Here is a 19,636-nt window from a genome sequence, read left to right as displayed (position 1 = left end):
GTTCAAAATGGTTTGGTGCTGACCTAGCTGTGTTTCAGTGACGAGGCAAGCTGAGGGTCTCTATGCTGTCCCACCATCTTAACTCCTCCCCCTTGAAAATCTGTGTATTAGAAGATTTAAACATCATAGTGTAGTTCTCTATCTGTATCAAGGAAATCCTACAAAATCATAAGCAGAGTGGAGTAAAGCAGATACAAACTCCATTTTGGGAGAAACTAATCCACAGACTACAAAATATTTGTAAGGGCTGCCCAAAGCAACTGAATGCCAGGAGAACCTACCCACAGAGGAAGTGTAAGAAGTTGCTGAGGGACCCATGGCCCAGAATGGGAACCTGCCACCTCAAAGGTGAAGGGTCTCCTCACCTTAAAGGTGACTCCTTATGTGAGAGGAGTCTAATCAGGAAGTATATATCCCTTGTTTACTATAGCCAAAGCAGGAACTGGGGTGAGTACAGGACCCTGGATGGCCAGGAAGTGGAATGAGCCTCGCTTAATTTGAACAAAAGCCAGAAAGGAGGAAGTAGGGAGAAGAGGCACAGAGTTGAAGAAGCCCAATGTCAGAAGATCTCCAAAAGCACTAATGAAAATAAAATACCCTTTCTGAAGGTAAGGGGCCCACTCTAAAGAGCTAGGTCCTATTTTTTTTGAAGTGGTTAGTTAGTATGGTTACTGAGGGAAGCATGGCTGGCAGCAGTAGCCTTCCTGGACCCATATTGTTTTAGAGAAGAATGAGAGGTGTGTCTTGTAATCATGGAGAGGCCTTATTTACATCTGTATCTACAAAGGAGAAGAGAGCTGTTGGTTTGTGTAGCCTGGAAAGGGACTGTGGACCTCTCCTTCTCTGCAGAACCTCTTGTAAATAGCTGTACCAGGAAAACCTAATTCATTCAATGATGAATAATAATAAACCACACAAGGATGCTATGAGAGAAAGGTAGAGGAGAGCACCAAAACTTACCAGTAGATGAGTTATACTCATGGAGCAGATGAATGTTGTATTCAGACCTTTCACTATTAAATAAGAAACTTTAAGGGGTCGGTTATCTCCAGTATCTAAATTTGCTTGTATTTAGTTAAGGTTTTGCATCTATCATCACGAGAGAAGTGAGTTTGTCGTTTTTCTTTCTATCAAATTTTTGTTGCTTTTGTAAACCTAATTGGAAAATTGTTCTCTTAGTTTTTTTTATTTTTTGAAAGAGTTTTAAAAGATTGATGCTATTTCTTTTTCTTTTTTATTTATTTGTTTAATTATTTTTAATATTTATTTATTTTGAGAGACACAGAGAGAGACAGCATGAGCGGGGAGGGATAAAGAGAGAGGGAGAGAGAGAACCTGACAGCACAGAGCTCGGCTCAATGTTATGAACTGTGAGATCATGACCTGAGCTGAAATCAAGAGCCGGCCACTCAACCAGCTGAGCCACCCAGGCACCTAATGCTATTTCTTTCTTAAATGTCTGTAAGAATTCAACAGAGTAAAGGCATCTGGGCCAGAAGTTGTCTTGAGGTTTTTAAATAATAGATTCATTAAAAAAACTTAATGTAAGACTGTTGTGATTTCCTGTTTCTTCTGGTATCCCTTTTGTGGTGTTTGTCAAGGATAGTGTTCATATAACGTGGTCGAATTTATTAGCATAAGGTACATTATAGTACATATCTTCATTTTTCCTCATGTTTATAAGAACTCTATTGTGTACTATTTTCCATTCCTTGGTATTTTGTGTTTTCTTTTTCTCCTTACTAGTCCTGCTTATTACTCTTTTTAAAGAACCATCTTTTGACTTTGCTGATTCAATGTATATTCTTGACTTAAAAAATAAAGACATAATAGAGATAGTTGGGTGTTTCAATAATATGACACAACTAAACCTATTGTAGCACAGGTGCCAGCATTATGCATATGGAAAGATACTTAGAGGTGGCCTTTAAAGATAGGAACAAGATTAAACTCTAATCAATATAGTAATTGCTATAACAGACACAGTTAGATGTTAGATGCATAGAGATTAGAAAAGAGAAAGTAAAAGTAGCATTATTAGATGATATGCCTGGAGAACTCCAGAGAATCAACTGTTAAATGATTATAAACAGTAAGAGAAACCAGTGAAGTAATGAGATATAATGCTCATTATACAGAATTCTGAGATATACAGAAATTACTGAGTCTCATATGTCAAGAAACCCCTTGAAACATAAAAAAGAAGAAAAGACTCTCTATAGAAAAATAACACAAAATAAAAAATATCTAGGAATTATATAGGTATAAGGTATAAGGTATACATTATGCCTTATAAGGTATGAGATTTCCACAAAGAATACTTTAAAAAAACTGAAAAACACAAACACTTCTTTAAATGGAAATATCTCATGTTTTTGGATAGGCAGGTTCAAAAAAAAAAAAGGTATTAAGTTGTTTACGAATGCAATGTTTAATTTTTTCAGTTAAAATATAGTTTAAAAAAGTTAGACAAGCTGATTCTAAAGTTCATATGAGAAAATGTACATAACAAGAATAACCAGAAAAGATTGAAAAAGAAGCAGCCTAAAGTAGGGTTATCCTCTCAGATATTAAACTAGTATTATATTATAAAGTCTTAACATTTAAAACACTGATACTAACACAAGGATAATCAGAACAGTAGAACAGAAGAGAAAGTTCAGAAATACCCAAATACAAAAGAGAATAATGATAAAAGTGTTACCAGTTCAATGGTGAGAAAAGTCAATAAAGGATACTGAGACAGCTGCATAGCCATGTTAAAAACAAGAAATAAAGTTGAATCCATACATCACACCATAACTCATTATAAATTCCAAATGAATGAAAGATTTAAAAATTTTAAGTAAAACCATGAAAATTCGGGGGGGCAGGGCGGGGAAACATGGGAAAATTCCATTTACCTTAGTGTGAGGTTGGGTCTTGCTAACAATGACTACAAATCTGGAACTCATAAAAGAAACAAATAAACTATATTTTAAAAATAATTACTAATATCAGAACAGCCTTAGACAAGCTCATAAGATAGCCATATTGTAGGGGAGGGCTGAAGCTAGTCTCCTATAAAGAGTTAACTAGAAATTGTTAAAAATAAGACCAGTGACCCAACAGGTAATTTGACTAGGCACATAAATGGTTCACAAAAAAGGCAGTGCAAATGATTCTTAATGATACAAAAAGATGCTCAACTCACTTTTTATAAGAGAAAAGCCAGCTAAAACCAAAGAGAGAAGTATTTTTCACCTCTCCAGTGAGTTAAAAAAAATAGAAGTTTAATAACATACTCTGTTGGAGAAAGCATAGGAAAATAGGGAACTTACCCTGTTAGTGGAGCTTAAATGGATATAACACCTACAGAAGTCAATTTAGCAGTGTTTTTAACAATTACAATTGCATTTTAAAAATCGCATATAATAGAATTACATGAAGTTTATTTTTAAAATTATAAATTTGGGGAGAAAGTCACTTAAGGACTTCTAATAAGAGAACATTTAAAATAACATAGCATTTCCTCAAGTTTTATTTCAGTTATTTTTCATTTTTTATTATTTTTTTAATGTTTATTTATTTTAAGAGAGAGAGAGTGTGTGTGAATGTGAGTTGGGGAGGGACAGGGAGAGAGGGAGAGAGAATGCCAAAGTGGGCCCATGCTCAGCACATAGCCCAATGCAGGGCTACATCTCACTACCCTGAGATCATGACCGGAGTCAAAATCAAAATTAATGCTTAACCAACTAACCCATCCAGGCGCCCCTCAACTAATTAAAAAAATGTTTTGAAATGGGTTTTTCTTTATTTGTGTATAGCCTGAACCACCAAAGAAACCATCTAATTGGAGAAGAAAACATGAAGAATTCATTGCCACCATAAGAGCAGCTAAAGGCCTTGATCAGGCACTTAAAGAGGGTGGAAAACTTCCTCCTCCTCCTCCACCTTCTTATGATCCTGGTATGTGGAATACTGTTGACAGAAATGTTCATATGGAGAGAAAATACTGATCGAATTTTTATAAATTTAAATTGTTATTAAAGTTAATTTATAATTATGGAACTTGAAGCATAATCTTTAAAAGTTTGACTATAAAATAATGCTGATTTTTTCAGACATTTAGGCTTATAAAGACACATCAGTGTTGAACATAGAAATTCATTATCTTTTTATTTCAATACTGTTATTTAAACATAAAGCATTATAATATCATTGAAACATTATTATAGTCACTTTCAAATGTTAATGTACCAGGAAATATTTGAAGATGCTCACTATCAATTGAAATGTAGTCATTTGGTAAGATTCAGATTGTTTTGTTGCCTGATGCCTTTGGTATCTTCTTATCTGGGAAGGAAAAAAAACATACTGTTGTTTCTAAGAGGTACATGTTCATGTAGGGAAACCACCATAAAAATTCATTTACCTAAATTATGCCTTAATTTCATGTATTATTATACTTTCTTCATTAGGTAGATAAAAGTTGCTTATCTGTTGTTACCAAAAGCAAGGTAAGATGCTGGCAACCTCATATAAGATACTGAGATATTGAAACATTTAAAATAACACAATTGACACTTGGACATTGACTATTAGAGTAGTCTGAAGAGGTAGTTATTTTAATATAACAAGTTACCTGCATTAAATTGTGTTCGTATTGTGACTGAGATTTATTTCTCAGTAAAGAAAAGTCTTATAAAAGAAGTCGGGGAGATGAAAAGTGCAGCATAGGGAAATAGAGTCAATAATATTGTAATTACATTGTATGCTGACAGATGGTAATTACACTTACTGTGGTGTGAATTGAGTAATGTACAGAATTGTGGAATCACTGTGTTGTACACCTGAAACTAATGTAACATTGTATGTCAGCTATACTTCAATAATATATATATATTTTTTAAAAGGAGTCCTGTAGAAAACCTAGATATGATCGTTTTTAACGTTTTATTGTAGTGAAGAGGTTAACAAACTATTTCTATAAAGGGCCAGATCGTATCGTAATGAGGTATATTTTTATCTGTTGGAACTTCGAAGAGAAAATAAAACTGTATAAAGTCAAACTATTTCTTGACAGTTTTATCCTATTATTATCATTATTTATTATTATTATAATTATTATTTTTAGTGAGAGAGAGTGCTAACAGGGAAGAAGGGCAGAGGTGGGGAGAGAGAGAGAATCTCAAGCAGGCTCCATGCTTAGCATGGAGCCCAATGTGGAGCTCAATCCCACGACCTTGGGATGACCTGAGCCAAAATCAAGAGTTGGACACTCAACCAACTGAGCTACCCAGGCGCCCAACAGTTTTACTCTAATTAAAATGAAAAATTTTAACAGATGACCTCAAATTTTAAAATTTATTTTTAATGTAATATGTTATTACTGCTTAATAACTTAGTCTCCAGTATAAAAATATGTATATATTGTGGATACATATGATATATTATAAAGACAAAGAAGAAATCCTATTTTTCCTCTACTTATTCATTCTTTTGTACTAAGGATTTATGTTTTGGGTTTTGTTCCCCTCAAATAAGATTCTAAGCTGAGAGAAAATCAGAATTTACCATATGCTAGCAGACTTTTTTCTTAAATGTCTTTACCAAGTTTAGTGGTCAGGTTGGGTGGTTATAAGGAAATAACAAGTTTTGTGTATCAAATATTATTGCTTTTGTTACACATATTGAATTACGGTTCACAAAAAACTTATAATTTCTTATGTTTCACTTTAAGAATTATGTTATTATTTTGTTTCTTTTTTCTGTTTTAGATTATATTCAGTGTCCATATTGCCAAAGGAGGTTTAATGAAAATGCAGCTGATAGACATATTAATTTCTGTAAAGAACAGGCAGCACGTATTAGTAACAAAGGCAAATTTTCTACTGATACCAAAGGAAAGGCGACTTCTCGGACACAGGTGAAATGTTCAATTATTTCTACAAATAAGAAAATGACTCAGTTTTACAGTTTTTTTGCATATGCTTTACAGAACATTTGACTATAATTTTCTCACCTGCTAAAATTTTTTATTACTGTTCAGGGACTTAGTAAGAAATTTGAGTGTTTAATTGATAACAAGTAATTAAAATTATTAATTTTAAGTGGACTTGAGCTTATAGAGATTTGAAAATACACAGGTTGATAAAGGTATTAGGAAAAAGTAAGAAAACTAGTTAAAAGGTAGGTGAAGGAGATTCAGAGTAACCTAGTGGGGTTAGAAGAGTGAGAAAATGGCAGTAAAAATACACATTTGAAAATTATGTAAGTACTGAATGTTTCCATGTTATATGTGACCATACACATGAGAGAGTGAAATCCTGGGGTCAAGACCAACTGCTGTTTTTGAACTTTCAGGCAAGTACATAAGAGCCTTTTTTTCTTCGTCTGTGAAGTAATCTACCTGATTTTTGTGAGAAGCAAATGAAATGGTGTATGTGAAAGCACCTCTAGAGCCATAAACCATGAAAGGATTTTGTTATATGAAATTTGTACAGCACTGTTGTTTTTCATTAAGCATATTATGACACAAAAACTTTGATAATGGCATACTTTTAAGCAAACTTCATTTTTCACAAAGCTTTCATATACAGTTTATTTTTTACTATATCTTTATGCCTAAAAACATGAGCATTTGGTTTGGAACTGAAAAGTCTATTAGTTAATTTTGAATCATTTCACTTACTTTTCTCAGTATCACTGGCAAGAAAGTAAGTAGAAAGCACATCAGCTATTAATAATCACAAAAATATCAGTAATCCTTTTTATACCCTATCCAAATGCTGCTTCTATTTAAATATATAAACTACTCCTACATTTATTTAAATCTTCCTCTAAGATTTCTCTCAGGGCACCTGGGTGGCTCAGTTGTTTGGGCATTCGACTCTTGATCATGGCTTGAGTCTTGGTCTTAGGGTCATGAGTTCAAGCTTCATGTTGGGCTCTGCTCTGGGCATAGAGCCTACTTGAGGGAAAATAAATACAAGATTCTCTCAAAATGTACTATAATTTCTAAAGATTATTTGTTTTCTTTCAGACTGTCACATTTGTCTTCCTAGTTTATGTGTGAACATAGGTAGCTCTCCTCTAATATGTATGTAAAATATCAGTCTATTTTCTTGCCCTTCTTTTCCCTTTCAAATTTCTCCTTCCATCTGCTACCCTCACAGTTCTTCCTATGCGGTTCCAATTCACAGCCTAGAAAACAGATCTTTTATTTTCACATTTATCTTCTCCCTGCTAGTACTGTAAATCTAATAGGCAGTAAATAATCATGAAATTCATTTTGTTTGTTACTTAGGAATAAAATATGGGATTAAAGGATGCCATTACAATGGGGAACCTTCTTGAGAAAAATCCATATTGAAGTTCTATTAATATTATTGAGAATAGAACATTTCATTATTATTATCATCATTGTGGGGAAAGAACAGTGAAGAAAACTCATTTTGAAGAATTTCCAAAACAGATGTCAAACAACATTTATCTTTGACTTAAGACAGTTAAGATCATTAATATGATTTTTTTCTTTTGTCATAATAATCAGTAAAGGAAATAGAATAGGATGTGTGTGTTCCAACAACTTGGAGGCAATGATTATAAGTGTAAAATCCAGGTAGCTGATAGTTCTCACTTAAAGTGTATCAATTCTGATTCTATGCCCAGTCCTATATAGTCATTTCAGTGTAAGTCCATATTTTTTCATCTTTATTTATTCAAGAAATTTTTATTGAGTACCCTCTCTGAATTAGACACTTTACCAAGTACCTGGTCTACATTAGTAAACTAAATAGAATACTTTTCCTAAAGATGCTTAAAATGAATCCCTATCATATTTAGTAACTATAATCTGGCCCAATTACAGCCCACTTTTCGACCCAGCTCTGATCAAAATAATGATAAAAATACAATGAAGATCTATTTCTAATAGGTAAAAACAATCTTTCTCGTTTAATTTTCCATCATTCTTCTTCATTAGGAATTTTAGCAAATTCTAGCAAATTCATGACATTTTACTTGTTTATTTATGTATTTATAATGTTTATTTTTGAGAGAGAGGCAGAGCGTGAGCAGGGGAGGGGAGGGAGCAGAGAGAGAGAGAGAGGGAGACTCAGAATCCGAAGCAGACTCCAGGCTCTGAGCTGTCAGCACAGAACCTGATACAGGGCTCTAACTCACAAACCATGAGATGCTTAACTGACTGAGCCACCTAGGTGCCTGATCAGGCACTGTGCCTGATCTTTCCCACCCTCCATAATCCAAACCTTCCATCCATCTCAACCGACTTAGTTCCCTACATGCTGTAAAATCTACCCTGATTTGGGTAGATTGGTTTCCCTCACATTTGCATCTATAAAATGGGGATAATATGTACCTACCTCATAACAGTTATCAAGAGCATTCAATGCAATAATGCCTATAGGTGTAACTTCTTCTTTTACTCATAGTTTATCCAAATGGGAGTCATTTACTTCCAGATTTTGGTGTTCCTCTAGATGTTTATTGCTAGTTTGTTGTTGTTGTGTTGTTTTTTACTTAATTCTTTTATGGTCTGAGAACATACTTAGTAAGATTTTCATCTTATTGAGATTTGTTTTATTGCCTAGCATATGGTCTTTTTGGTGAATGTTTCTACAGTCTTCAACTGTGATTGTGACTTTTTCAGTATTACTAATTTGCCAGTTTTTGGTTCAAGTATTTCGAATCTGGCAGCTTCAAACTGTCGGTCGAAGTATTTAGGCATTTACACTCAATATAATTATTGATGTTTGTGGTGAAGTAGTCCATGTTGCTGTCTGTTTTCTATTTTTGTCTTTCTAAAAATATTTTTTAAAGTTTATTTATTTATTTGGCAAGAGAGAGACAGAGAGTGCCAGCAGGGGAGGGACAAAAAGAGAGCAGGGGGAGAGAGAATCCCAAGCAGGCTCCATGCCCTCAGTTCAAAGCCTGGTGCAAGGCTCAGACCCACAAAGTGTGAGATCATTACCTGAGCCAAAACCGAGTCAGATGCTTAACCCACGGAGCCACCCAGGTGCCCCCCCCCCTTTATTAAATTTTTCTGGTACTTCTTCCTTGCCTCTTTTGTCTTAGTGAAAGACATTTTATTTTCCCTCTTGGTTTTTAAGCTATAAATCATCATATTTTTTTTTAAATGGTTACTCTGGGAATAACAAAATGCATCTTTAACTTATCCATATCTGTGGATATTTCCATATATCTCTTACCAGTCTTAATTTATTGTTATATGTATGTAACTCTATAGCCTTATAAACCCATCAATATTCCTGATATGTGCTGTATTACAGTGTTCTACTTACACCTTTAAAAGTCATCTGTCTTTTAAAGAAATTAGGAGAATAAAGTAAATATATAGTCATTTATATACGTATACACACATGAATATTTATGCACACATGCATATACTTTTTTTTCTTCTGCTGCCGCCTCATATACATTTTGTATTTAACTTACATACTACTTACTCATATATTATCATTTTCAGATTTCTTCTTGTAATCTCAGTCACCATATAATGTCATTTTCTTTCAACCTGAAGAAGCTTCTTGAGCCTTCCAAGAGTGCAGATATACTAGAAGGCAATTTTCTGGTTTTGGATATCTGAAAAAATGCCCGATTTTGCCTTCATTTCTTTGTTGAGATTCTCTGTGCGTTCATTCACTATTACCATATTTTCCTTTAATTCTTGTGTATGTATTCCTTTACTTTTTGAACGTATTTGTAAGTAAATGTTTTGAAGGTCTTTTAAACTTCTAAATCTAATACACCTGTGCCCATTTAGGTCCATTTTTGTTGACTGTTTTTGCCAAATAAATATGGGTCATGCTTTTCTCTTTCCTTTTCCCTTTTCTTTCATTGCCGCCCCCTTTCCCTTCCCTGTTCCTTTCCCTTTCCTGCAGTTAAACCTAGAATACACAGTTACCAGTTTTCTAGAATTACTTTTGGATGGTTTCCAGTTTCTTAGCATCTTATTTTTTTAATATACTTTTTAAAAAACTATTATCTATAGGAGAGTTAAACATATGTTTTACGCCCCCACCATTGAGTTTGTAATGTTATTATATTTTTAATTTGATTGTTTGATTTGTATTTGATTATTTTTCTAATTTCCTATGTTATTTTGATTATTTCCAATTCCCTCTCTGTATTTCAGAGTTTTCTTTTATTTAAGTGTAGTAAACATAATTGTTTTCTATTATGTATATAATTGTGATATCATTTGATTTTTATGGATATGTTCTTGCTTTTTTCATTTATGATTTCTTATATCATTATGTACATAATTATTATTGATCATTTGGTGCTTATTGCCCTTAAATTATTCATGAGAATTATTCATGTGAAGAGACTTTTTATTTGTTTCTTCCAGGTATCTAAGAGTACTGCCACTGTGAAGGCACTTTTAAATTATTGGCTTTAGTTTGCCTGACCACCTAGTAATGCAGATTTATACAGCAAATCCATGTGATGGCCAGACTTGTTATAATCTCAAATGGTTTTGGCCTACCACTTTATTTTTTTCTTTCTGTCATTGTGTGCTTATAAAGTGTTTTTTTTATACTTTCCTGAGCATTTTTACTTTTTAGTTGAAAGGTCAATCCAAGTAGTGCCTTCTACTATGTTATTAAAAATGAATGCCCTCTATGTTCTTTAAGCTCTGTCCAATTTCAAGAAAAAGTCTTTGTAAACATAAATATTTCACTAAGGAAATTTATTAGATTTGTGATCATATAAAAACACATGAAATAATAAACTAACAAATGCATATTTAATGAATGAGAAAAATATGTATTAAATATAACTATAAAAATAATGTGATTTTGGGTTTTTTTTGTTTTGTTTTTCTGATGACTGAAATGGATTTGTATAAAATGGTTGATAGCCAGAGGCATCCCGAAAACCTTTATTATACCAGTAGAATTTCAGCTAGCCGTAGAATAAAGGGAATACAGCTCAGTAAGGAAGGAGTCAGATTATCTAGGTCAGGGGAACAGCAAGTTACTGAGAGGCAGGCGAATATGGTTTAAACGTGCATTCAGAGTGGTATGAGGATTCAGTAAAGAAACAAACCTGACTAGTTCTGGTCAAAAGTAAAAGGAAATATTATAGGAGATAGATGAGATTAGTCTATGTTCTGGATATCTCAGGAAACCTTGACAAAATATTGGGTAAAATAGGAGGCCTAATATAGAGAGGGGAAAAACAGAGCACCTTTTGAGATAAATTTATTTTCTAGTTGTACACCATTAAGTTGATTTCTAATATGTGCATAAAAATATTTACTCCTCAGTATGTAATAGTACCAGAGCTCTTCCCACCCGTGCCCAGCCTAAAGATTTGACTTCTCTGTATGTAATATGCTGTACCAGTTCCCTTTGTCTATGCTAATTGTTTTGTTATTTTTTTTTGGTAGCTCACAGAATATGAGTGGCTCACCAGTCCTGTTTCTTAATCCAGTTTTACTGAGCCTATTTTTAGTAGACATGCCTCATATTTTAACAGGTCTTTGTTAGGGCTTGTTTTCCATATTGTTGTTAGCTTTAAAATCTTTCCTAATGCCTTCATTGGTATTTTAGTGGGAGAGACCAATACTAATCAGATGCCCTTTTAAATACTGGAAACACCTCTTGGGTTTTGAGAGAAACCGTATCTTTATATGGCTTATCTCCAAAGGATCCTAGTCATTTGTTCATTTGAAAGTTATTGAAGGTTTTCTAGGTGTCAAGTGCTTAAAAAAGTTTAATCTCTTGCATAGTAGTGCCAGATGTGCATGGAATGTGTGTGTGTGGGGAGGGGGGAGAGAGACCCTTTTATCAAGATTTATTTTCATTAAAAGGTCACATACTAAATTTTGATGGGTGTAATGTTTGACTTTAAAATTTATGTTTAGCTAGCAATTTTTAGTAGTAGTGCTTCTTAACTTTTATACTGATTATTGGTTATAAAATATGATTTGATTTTTGAAAATTAGGTTTAAAACCAGTTTTCACATGAAGTCCTAAGCAGTCTAAATATGTGTTGGGCTAAATCTCAAGTATAGTAAGCACTTTATAGTTGAAGGGCTAGAACTGAATGGCATGAGTCTTAATTCCTGTTCTGTGATTATGTTGGAGTGTTACTGTGGGAAAGTTCATTTCATTATATTGGAGCAGGTGATCAATAAGATACTTTATTTTTATTTTAATTTTATTTTATTTTAAAAATTTTTTTAATGTTTTATTCATTTTCTGAGAGAGAGAGAGAGAGAGAGAGAGAGAGCGAGCAGGGAAGGGGCAGAGAGAGAGAGGGAGACACAGAACCCAAAGCAGGCTCCACGGCCTAAAATTAATGATATCTCTCTAGAGAGTGGAGAAAAAATAAATACTCTATCTTTTCTCAACCTGTATTCTATTCATCTAACATCTGGTGAGGATAGTGAAGCCAAAATTAGCTCTTTCTCTTTGCATTCAGGAAATCCATAAGGCAGCTATTGTTAAAACTTATCCAAACTTATTTGTAATCTTATGAATTATTATCGGTAGAAAATATGGCTGGATTATGTATGTGAAATATAAAACCATGCTCAGGAATATGTAAAAATTTTGACTTTTATTTATTTTATTTTTTTTATTATTTTTTTTTTTTAATGTTATCTTTACCACATTGAACTTTACCATTTTTTTTTTCAACTTTTTTATTTTTATTTTTGGGACAGAGAGAGACAGAGCATGAACGGGGGAGGGGCAGAGAGAGAGGGAGACACAGAATCGGAAACAGGCTCCAGGCTCCCAGCCATCAACCCAGAGCCTGACGCGGGGCTCGAACTCACGGACCGCGAGATCGTGACCTGGCTGAAGTCGGACGCCTAACCGACTGCGCCACCCAGGCGCCCCCAAAAATTTTGACTTTTAAATCTGCACTACTAAGTGAGCATCATTGGGTGTTTCTTTTTCTATTAATATTTGTTTGGCATTTAAAATCTTAACATTGAAGAAATTTTTTCCATTTGACCTTTTTTTCCCCTGTGAACTGAGTAAAGCTGTTCTTAGTTTATTTTAGCAGTGCAATATCTGAGCCAAACTTTTAGTATGCTAGTTTTGAGAGCAAATGTATTTTGGGAAACCTCTCTCTGAGATGATATATTTTAATCTGTACTCTCTCAATTTGAGTAATTCAGTACCTAATAAAAAATTGCTCATTTCAGGGTATGGGAGCTTTTGAAATGCTAGTTTACAATCCATAATCAAAAAGTGATGTTGATAAAATATTTTTTCATTATTTTAGTATAAGCCGCCTGCACTTAAAAAGTCAAATTCTCCTGGAACTGCACCATCAGGATCTTCACGATTACCACAACCAAGTGGCACTAGCAAAACTGTTGTAGGTAATGAGCTCCATAAAATAATTTGACTTTTTTTTGGGGGGGGGGGGGGCGGGTAGAGATGGAAATTAAGAGAGTGTTCTGTTTTGGATTATTAAAATAGATTTATAATTTGGAAGAGATGTGGAGGATAAGTAATTCTTTGTGGGTAAAAATAAAGTAATTTTCAATAACTTCTACTTAGGATATTTTATAGTACTTTTTTTCCCCACCTTAAATGTCTGTCCTTGATATTTTTACTGATAACATAACCTGTCAGAGTCAACCTGTCTGATCAACCAAGTTCTTTTCTTGATTTTTTAACCACAGTATTTTCCACTCATTTCTATATGTACTGCTCTAAACTTGACAGTTGTCCTAATAGACACGTTTAATGGTTTGAAGAAGATATTGATTAACTGAAGTGTACCTTTATTTATACATAAATTGTAATAAAGGAATATGGAAATTTTAAACGAAGGATGTTATATGTTGTTCTCTGGAAATTTCATTAAAAAAAAAAAAACATTTTCTTAGTTGATAACTTGTTTTGATTTATTGCCACAAAGATTCATTGTGACTAAAGCATCGTTTTCCTTGTCAGATTCTCTGTTTTATGTGATTTTTCTCTTTCACTCTGTTGTTAAAACTAATACCTTTTTTATTATAAGGTGTGCCTTCAGGTAAAGCATCCTCAGTTAGCAGCTCTTTGGGAAGCAAACTTCAGACCTTATCTCCCTCCCATAAAGGGATAGCAGCTCCTCATGTAGGGTAAGTCAGTTTGAATTTAATTGATTAGTGATATGTGTGTGTGTGTATGTGGATATATATATATATATATATATATATATATACATGTATACATATGTGTATGTATATGTGTACGTGTGTGTGTATGTATGTATGTATGTATGTAAGTGATGCCAAAGTTTTATGTTTAGATAATTGGCCTTTTTATTAACCTTGATTTTCTTTCTAAATTTCATTTGTCTTTTAATATATTGCTGTTCAGGGGCACATACACTACTGTTCAGTGTCTAAATTAGGATTACCATTTTGCAAAAAAATCTAGTAGCATGTATCAAGAGCCCAAAACACATTCATATATTCAGTTGAATAATTTTACTTCTGGGAATCTAGTCTAAGGAAATCATTTGAAATACAGAAGATTTTTGTAATAACCATTTTTTATTAAAAATTATGTATCAGGCACTGTGCTAGACATTTTTCACATATTTTTATTAAAACCACCCCACCATCATAGGATGAGGGGATCGGAGAAGCAAAGTAATTTGCTTGAAGCCACACAGCTATTAAGAGTTGGAAGCAGGATACCAATTGGAGTCTCTTTGGCTGTAAACATTAGTTTCTTTTCATATGGTTTTATTACAACGTAAAAAAATAAAATCAAACCACCTAAGTTTCTAGCTTTTGTTTGAATAGAAAATTATGAAAATCTACACAGGGATATTATACCACCATAAACTGTATATAAATTTTAAGGAGATGATTCTATTATTATAGGAGAGGAATGTAGGATATAAACTCCATGTATACTGTGATAGAAGCTATAAAAATGCATGTAGACAAAATATGCTGAAATATTAACAGTGGATGATTATTTTCTATTTAGTAGACTTGTTAAATACTTTTTATCTTTCTACAGTCTTATATACATGGGTTTTAAGAAAGTAGTATAATTAAGCTTTCCACAATTATTTTATGTTAATGTGGGAAAATTTTGTTTGTAACACCACAGATTTTAAACATCCTCCTATCTCAGTAGAAACTCTTTTTCTCTCTCATTTTGATAAATCAGAAAATTAAGGGTTACCACGTGATCATTAGAATGAGAGCTTATGGGGCAGCTGGGTGGCTCAGTTTATGAATTCTCCGACTTTGGCTCAGGTCATGATCTCACGATTCATGAGTTCAATCCCCACGTTGAGCTCTGTGCTGACAGCTCAGAGCCTGGACCCTGCTTCAGATTCTGTGTCTTTCTCTCTACCCCTGCCTGCCTCGCTCACATTCTGTTTCCCTCTCTCTCTCTCAAAAATAAATAAACATTAAAAAATTTCAAAAAAAATAAGAATGAGAGCTTATGTCTATACAGATACTAATAAAGTTGATTTAGAAAATATAACACACATATTTTCAGATATGGGTTCATTTTTGTTTTTAATGTAGGAAATATATAGAGAGTTATCTATAAAGTAAGAGTAACTGTCTCCCTCCAACTCCCTAATTTGGACTACATAGAAAGCACAAAATCTAAATTAAGTTAATGTAAGTATCATTATAGAAAAAGAAAAAGTCAGCTAACAAGATCTGATTAGTTACATGTTTTTTTTCTTTTTATTGTGCTTCCATAAAGAAGACACAGGCTATCCTTAAGAAAGAGACAAGTTATCAGTAGAACAGGTGGTTAAAAAGTAGGAAGTTTGGTTGTAAAAAACAATTTTATGATATTTTTTTTAGTTTCTCTATTGAGTTGACTCAGATAATTTTTAATTAAAGTGTAGACAGTAATATATGCATTTTAACTTTTACAAAGCTTTTTTTTACCATATCACAGAACTGCCTTCCATGTTGTGTTATAGTTTCATTTACAGTTGTTCATGAATTAAAAGCTCATATTTTTTTAGTGCCTTTCCTCTCCTACTAGTAATTTTATCTGTTGGCAATATTAAGTTGTCCTGACACCCTACCCTGTATTCTTAATAGGGCATGTTAAACTGGCAGGTGTAATGAAAAGGGGCACTGACTTTGGATTAGAAAGTTAGGCTTCTAGATCCTACTTTGCCACTGAATAGCCATATAACTTTGTGCATATCTCCTCTGTCTCACTCAACTGATCTAAGAAACTCTCATCAACATTTATATAATCCTGAGGAGAAAATTTGTTTTTGCTAACAATTAACAAAGACTTTGAGCACAGTAATTTTATAAATTATGCACTGTTTACAATGCCATGAAGATTTAAAATTTCTGGTTGTCTCACATGGTATTAAACTGTCAAACATAACTGTGTAAATGTCAATTGTCCATTTTATATATAGTCCTTACATGTTAGAAGAATGTTTCCAACTACTGCCAGAGAGCTTTGGTGTTTGCTTGTGGCCAGCATGTTACCATATTAACTGGAACAGTACTATATTACTATATTAAGTAGAACCATTCATTGCTACCTGTTTAGTGTCAGTGTTCATTTTTTTTTTGAATTATTGAGTGTATTGTTATTTATTGATTATGTTGATTTATACTTTTCCTTTGCTAGATCGTAAGCTCTCTGGCCAAAGCTCATGTGTCTGTCTGTCTTGCTTACAAATGTAACTATAAAATGTAGTTTAATGCCTGGCATAGAGACACATAATAAATTTTTGGTGAATGAATGAAACAAAAAATGAAATAATAAATTAAATCCCTTATTTGTTAACCTATTGGCACAGCATAGAACCATGGTCCTGATAGTGGTAGGATATTACTTGAAGTTTGTATGGCAATCATTATTTCCATTGACAAAGATGATTCAGGATTGAGTAAAGGTAGAATTAAGACATTTGGTTAGCTACGATGTTCAAGAAATTGAGCACCTTCTGAGGTTAATGAAACAATCATTTCCGTAGCTTGGGATTGTTTAAATAATGCCTTGTGTATATAATCTTGATTGCTACCAGCTTTAATCATGTATAACAGTGATGTGTAATATTTAGTGGGTATTGGACTCATACTACAGAAAAATTTTATCTTGGAAAAATTCTCATATATTTGGTAATTAACTTCTAGATAATCTGTGGGTCAGCTGATTTTATCAGATTTTTTTTAAAGCAAAAACTATTCTCAATGGAAAAATGTTCCTTTATTGTAAAAGATAATTATCTTTAATCCCAGGGAATTTTAGAAGTATGATGAAATGCAAAGCTTTTAAATAAATACTGCCACATTTGAATTGTGTCACAGAATGTACAGTCATGCCTTGAGGTTTGTGTTTTCATAGTGGCTAATTACCAGCTTAAGTGGATATTTTAGCCGATAATTTTCAATAGGTAAAATACCAAATATCAAAGACTTAACTTCTTTTCAGTTACTATGAAAAACAGACATTTACTTTGGAGATAGGCTGTTATACATGTAGTGAAACTAGAGCAATGGAATGCATTTAAGGAGCATTTTTTAATAAATTGAATTTGTTTTCCTTTACTTTAATTATATTGATAAAAGTAAGAAACCGATATCTAAATTTTAAGTACATTTTTGTAGAAGTGGAAATAGGCCTTTCTCATAAGCCAAACTTTTGATATGTGTGAATTGATTTTGTGTGGAACACTGTAAATTTTTATGAATTTCATTGTCATTTATTACTGATCTAGAAATGCCTTAAAAAGCCAGAATTGCAGAGTTTGGCTTCTTATATGGACAACAGTGATTGAGGCTATTGGTTTAGGGAAACTAACTTTGTCCTATGTATAGGATTTGATGAGTTTAGGGTCGAAAATAGAAGTATAACACACTTAAAAACTCGGAGTGCCTCAGAACATCATAATGTTGGGAGTCTACACAGACACAAAATACAAACCGGTAATTTTTTTCCCAATATTCTTTAAGAAGTCACCTTTTTATTATACCTACTCTGCTTGCTATAGTGTTAAAAGACTGAGTGTTTTACATATTTCCTGAGTAATTTGCTCTCATGGTATCAACAATAAACAAGGACCTTCTCAAGGTTAATATTTATTTCAAATTAAAACCTATTTCAGTAGGTTGGTATCGTTGCCAAATATTTCTTAAGATGGGAATTCATACTCAGCTATGAATATTATGAAAAATTGCAAAAGTATTATTCCTTTTTAGGTACACTCCTTATAATTGTGGCAGTTGTATGCAACTACAGATAGTAATTTTAAATTAAAAAGTCCTGGTCAAAATTACAGTTTAGTATCTATAGAAATGTATTATTAGCTTGGCAAAAAGTAATATTATAAGTAATGTAGTGATACCCATCGTAACCCTTTCATATATGGTAAAACTTTAAAAATCGTCACTGAGATCTGCTTTTCATTTACATTTTCAAAATCTTAAAATACTGGCATCCTCTCATATATGGAGTTTTTATATTTTAGATCAGGTAGTCTTCTTGAACTATGGCCTGAGAGCCAAATCTTGCCCACAACTGTTTTGTTGGAACATGGCCACACCATGTATTATGTATTGTATTGTCTGTGGCTACTTTCATGCTACAGTAGTGCAGATAGTATTTGTGACAAAGATAGCATAGCCCCTAAGGCCTAGAATACTTACTGGTTGGCCCTTCATAGGAAAAGTTTGCCATTCTGTATTTTAGAATAAGTAAATTATCATAGGGATTAGACATTTATAATTTGAAAGTATGGATTTTAAGGATTCTTTATTCCCAAAGTTAGAACTTTTTTTTTTTTTTTTTTTCCGGTCATGTGGAATATCTGGAAACTTTGACCATTGATTAGAGGTCCATGGAACCAAAGGATTTTTTAACTTTTACTAACCTAGCACATTTGTGTGCTTGTATTGAAAGAACAGTGAGAAATTGAAAATATACTTTCATGTTGACTGTGATGAAATCTAAGTGCCAATTTAAGGGCATGTCCTTGAATTTCATGTGGGATTGAAACCGTATGTTATGTGTATCAGGTTGCTTAGTCTGCACTAGATGTATGCTATGTGTGTGTGCTTAGTTGACTTCAAAATATCATCTTCTGCTTTCCTTAGCAGTAGCAAGACTATTTCTACTGCTGAATGGATTAGTTTATTTCTGCCTTAATTTCTTTTACCCCTTGGGTATATAATTGACATCACCAGTTGGAACCTTTAAAAGAAAAATAGCATAAAAGCACTCTAAAAACATTGATACTGATAGTTCCATAATGGATTAGTATCAGATTGAAATTATATTGCTCAAACTTTGTGAATAATCTAAAAATACCTAATAGATAATTTGTTTTACTTTCCCCAGATTTATTCTCAAAGTAACCCCGGGTATATAAATTCAGTGTTAACATCAATAAAGGTGAATTTTTTTCATAGCTTTGAACATCTAATGCCCCTGAGGTCAGAACAAAACATTAAATAGACACAGGCTTCCAGGTTCCTAAACTCATTTTATTTGCTTCCTTAAGTCATTTGCTGATGATTTGCACAACCAAGAAAGATAAAGAGAAGAAACTTCAACCAAAGAGCAATCTGCTGGGGTGAACCCTTTAAATTCCTTTTGAAAACATGTTACTACTTTTGCAAAGATTTTAATTTATTTCCAAA

The 19,636-nt window shown here is 33.0% G+C and overlaps 2 protein-coding genes across 3 annotated transcripts in view; one reads left to right on the top strand and one right to left on the bottom strand.

The window, feature by feature from the left end:
- Positions 1-19,636, top strand: part of ZC2HC1A (zinc finger C2HC-type containing 1A) — a 49,621-nt gene that overhangs the window by 15,888 nt on the left and 14,097 nt on the right. For both annotated transcript variants that reach the window (XM_049633633.1, XM_049633632.1), the window contains exons 4-7: positions 3,807-3,948; positions 5,760-5,908; positions 13,270-13,369; positions 14,017-14,116. In XM_049633633.1, the coding sequence (XP_049489590.1) occupies positions 3,807-3,948; positions 5,760-5,908; positions 13,270-13,369; positions 14,017-14,116 (491 nt within the window). The remainder of the gene's footprint in view (positions 1-3,806; positions 3,949-5,759; positions 5,909-13,269; positions 13,370-14,016; positions 14,117-19,636) is intronic.
- IL7 (interleukin 7) overlaps positions 4,148-19,636 on the bottom strand; it is a 95,145-nt gene continuing 79,656 nt past the window's right edge. Inside the window, exon 5 of the mRNA XM_049633635.1 lies at positions 4,148-4,335. Within this exon, the coding sequence (XP_049489592.1) occupies positions 4,231-4,335 (105 nt within the window). The 3' untranslated portion in view covers positions 4,148-4,230. The remainder of the gene's footprint in view (positions 4,336-19,636) is intronic.

The sequence above is a fragment of the Panthera uncia genome, chromosome F2, assembly GCF_023721935.1.
Source record: "Panthera uncia isolate 11264 chromosome F2, Puncia_PCG_1.0, whole genome shotgun sequence".
NCBI lineage: Eukaryota > Metazoa > Chordata > Mammalia > Carnivora > Felidae > Panthera > Panthera uncia.
The sequence above is the reverse complement of the archived record's forward strand: the minus strand, read 5'-3'. Positions and strand labels throughout refer to the sequence as shown.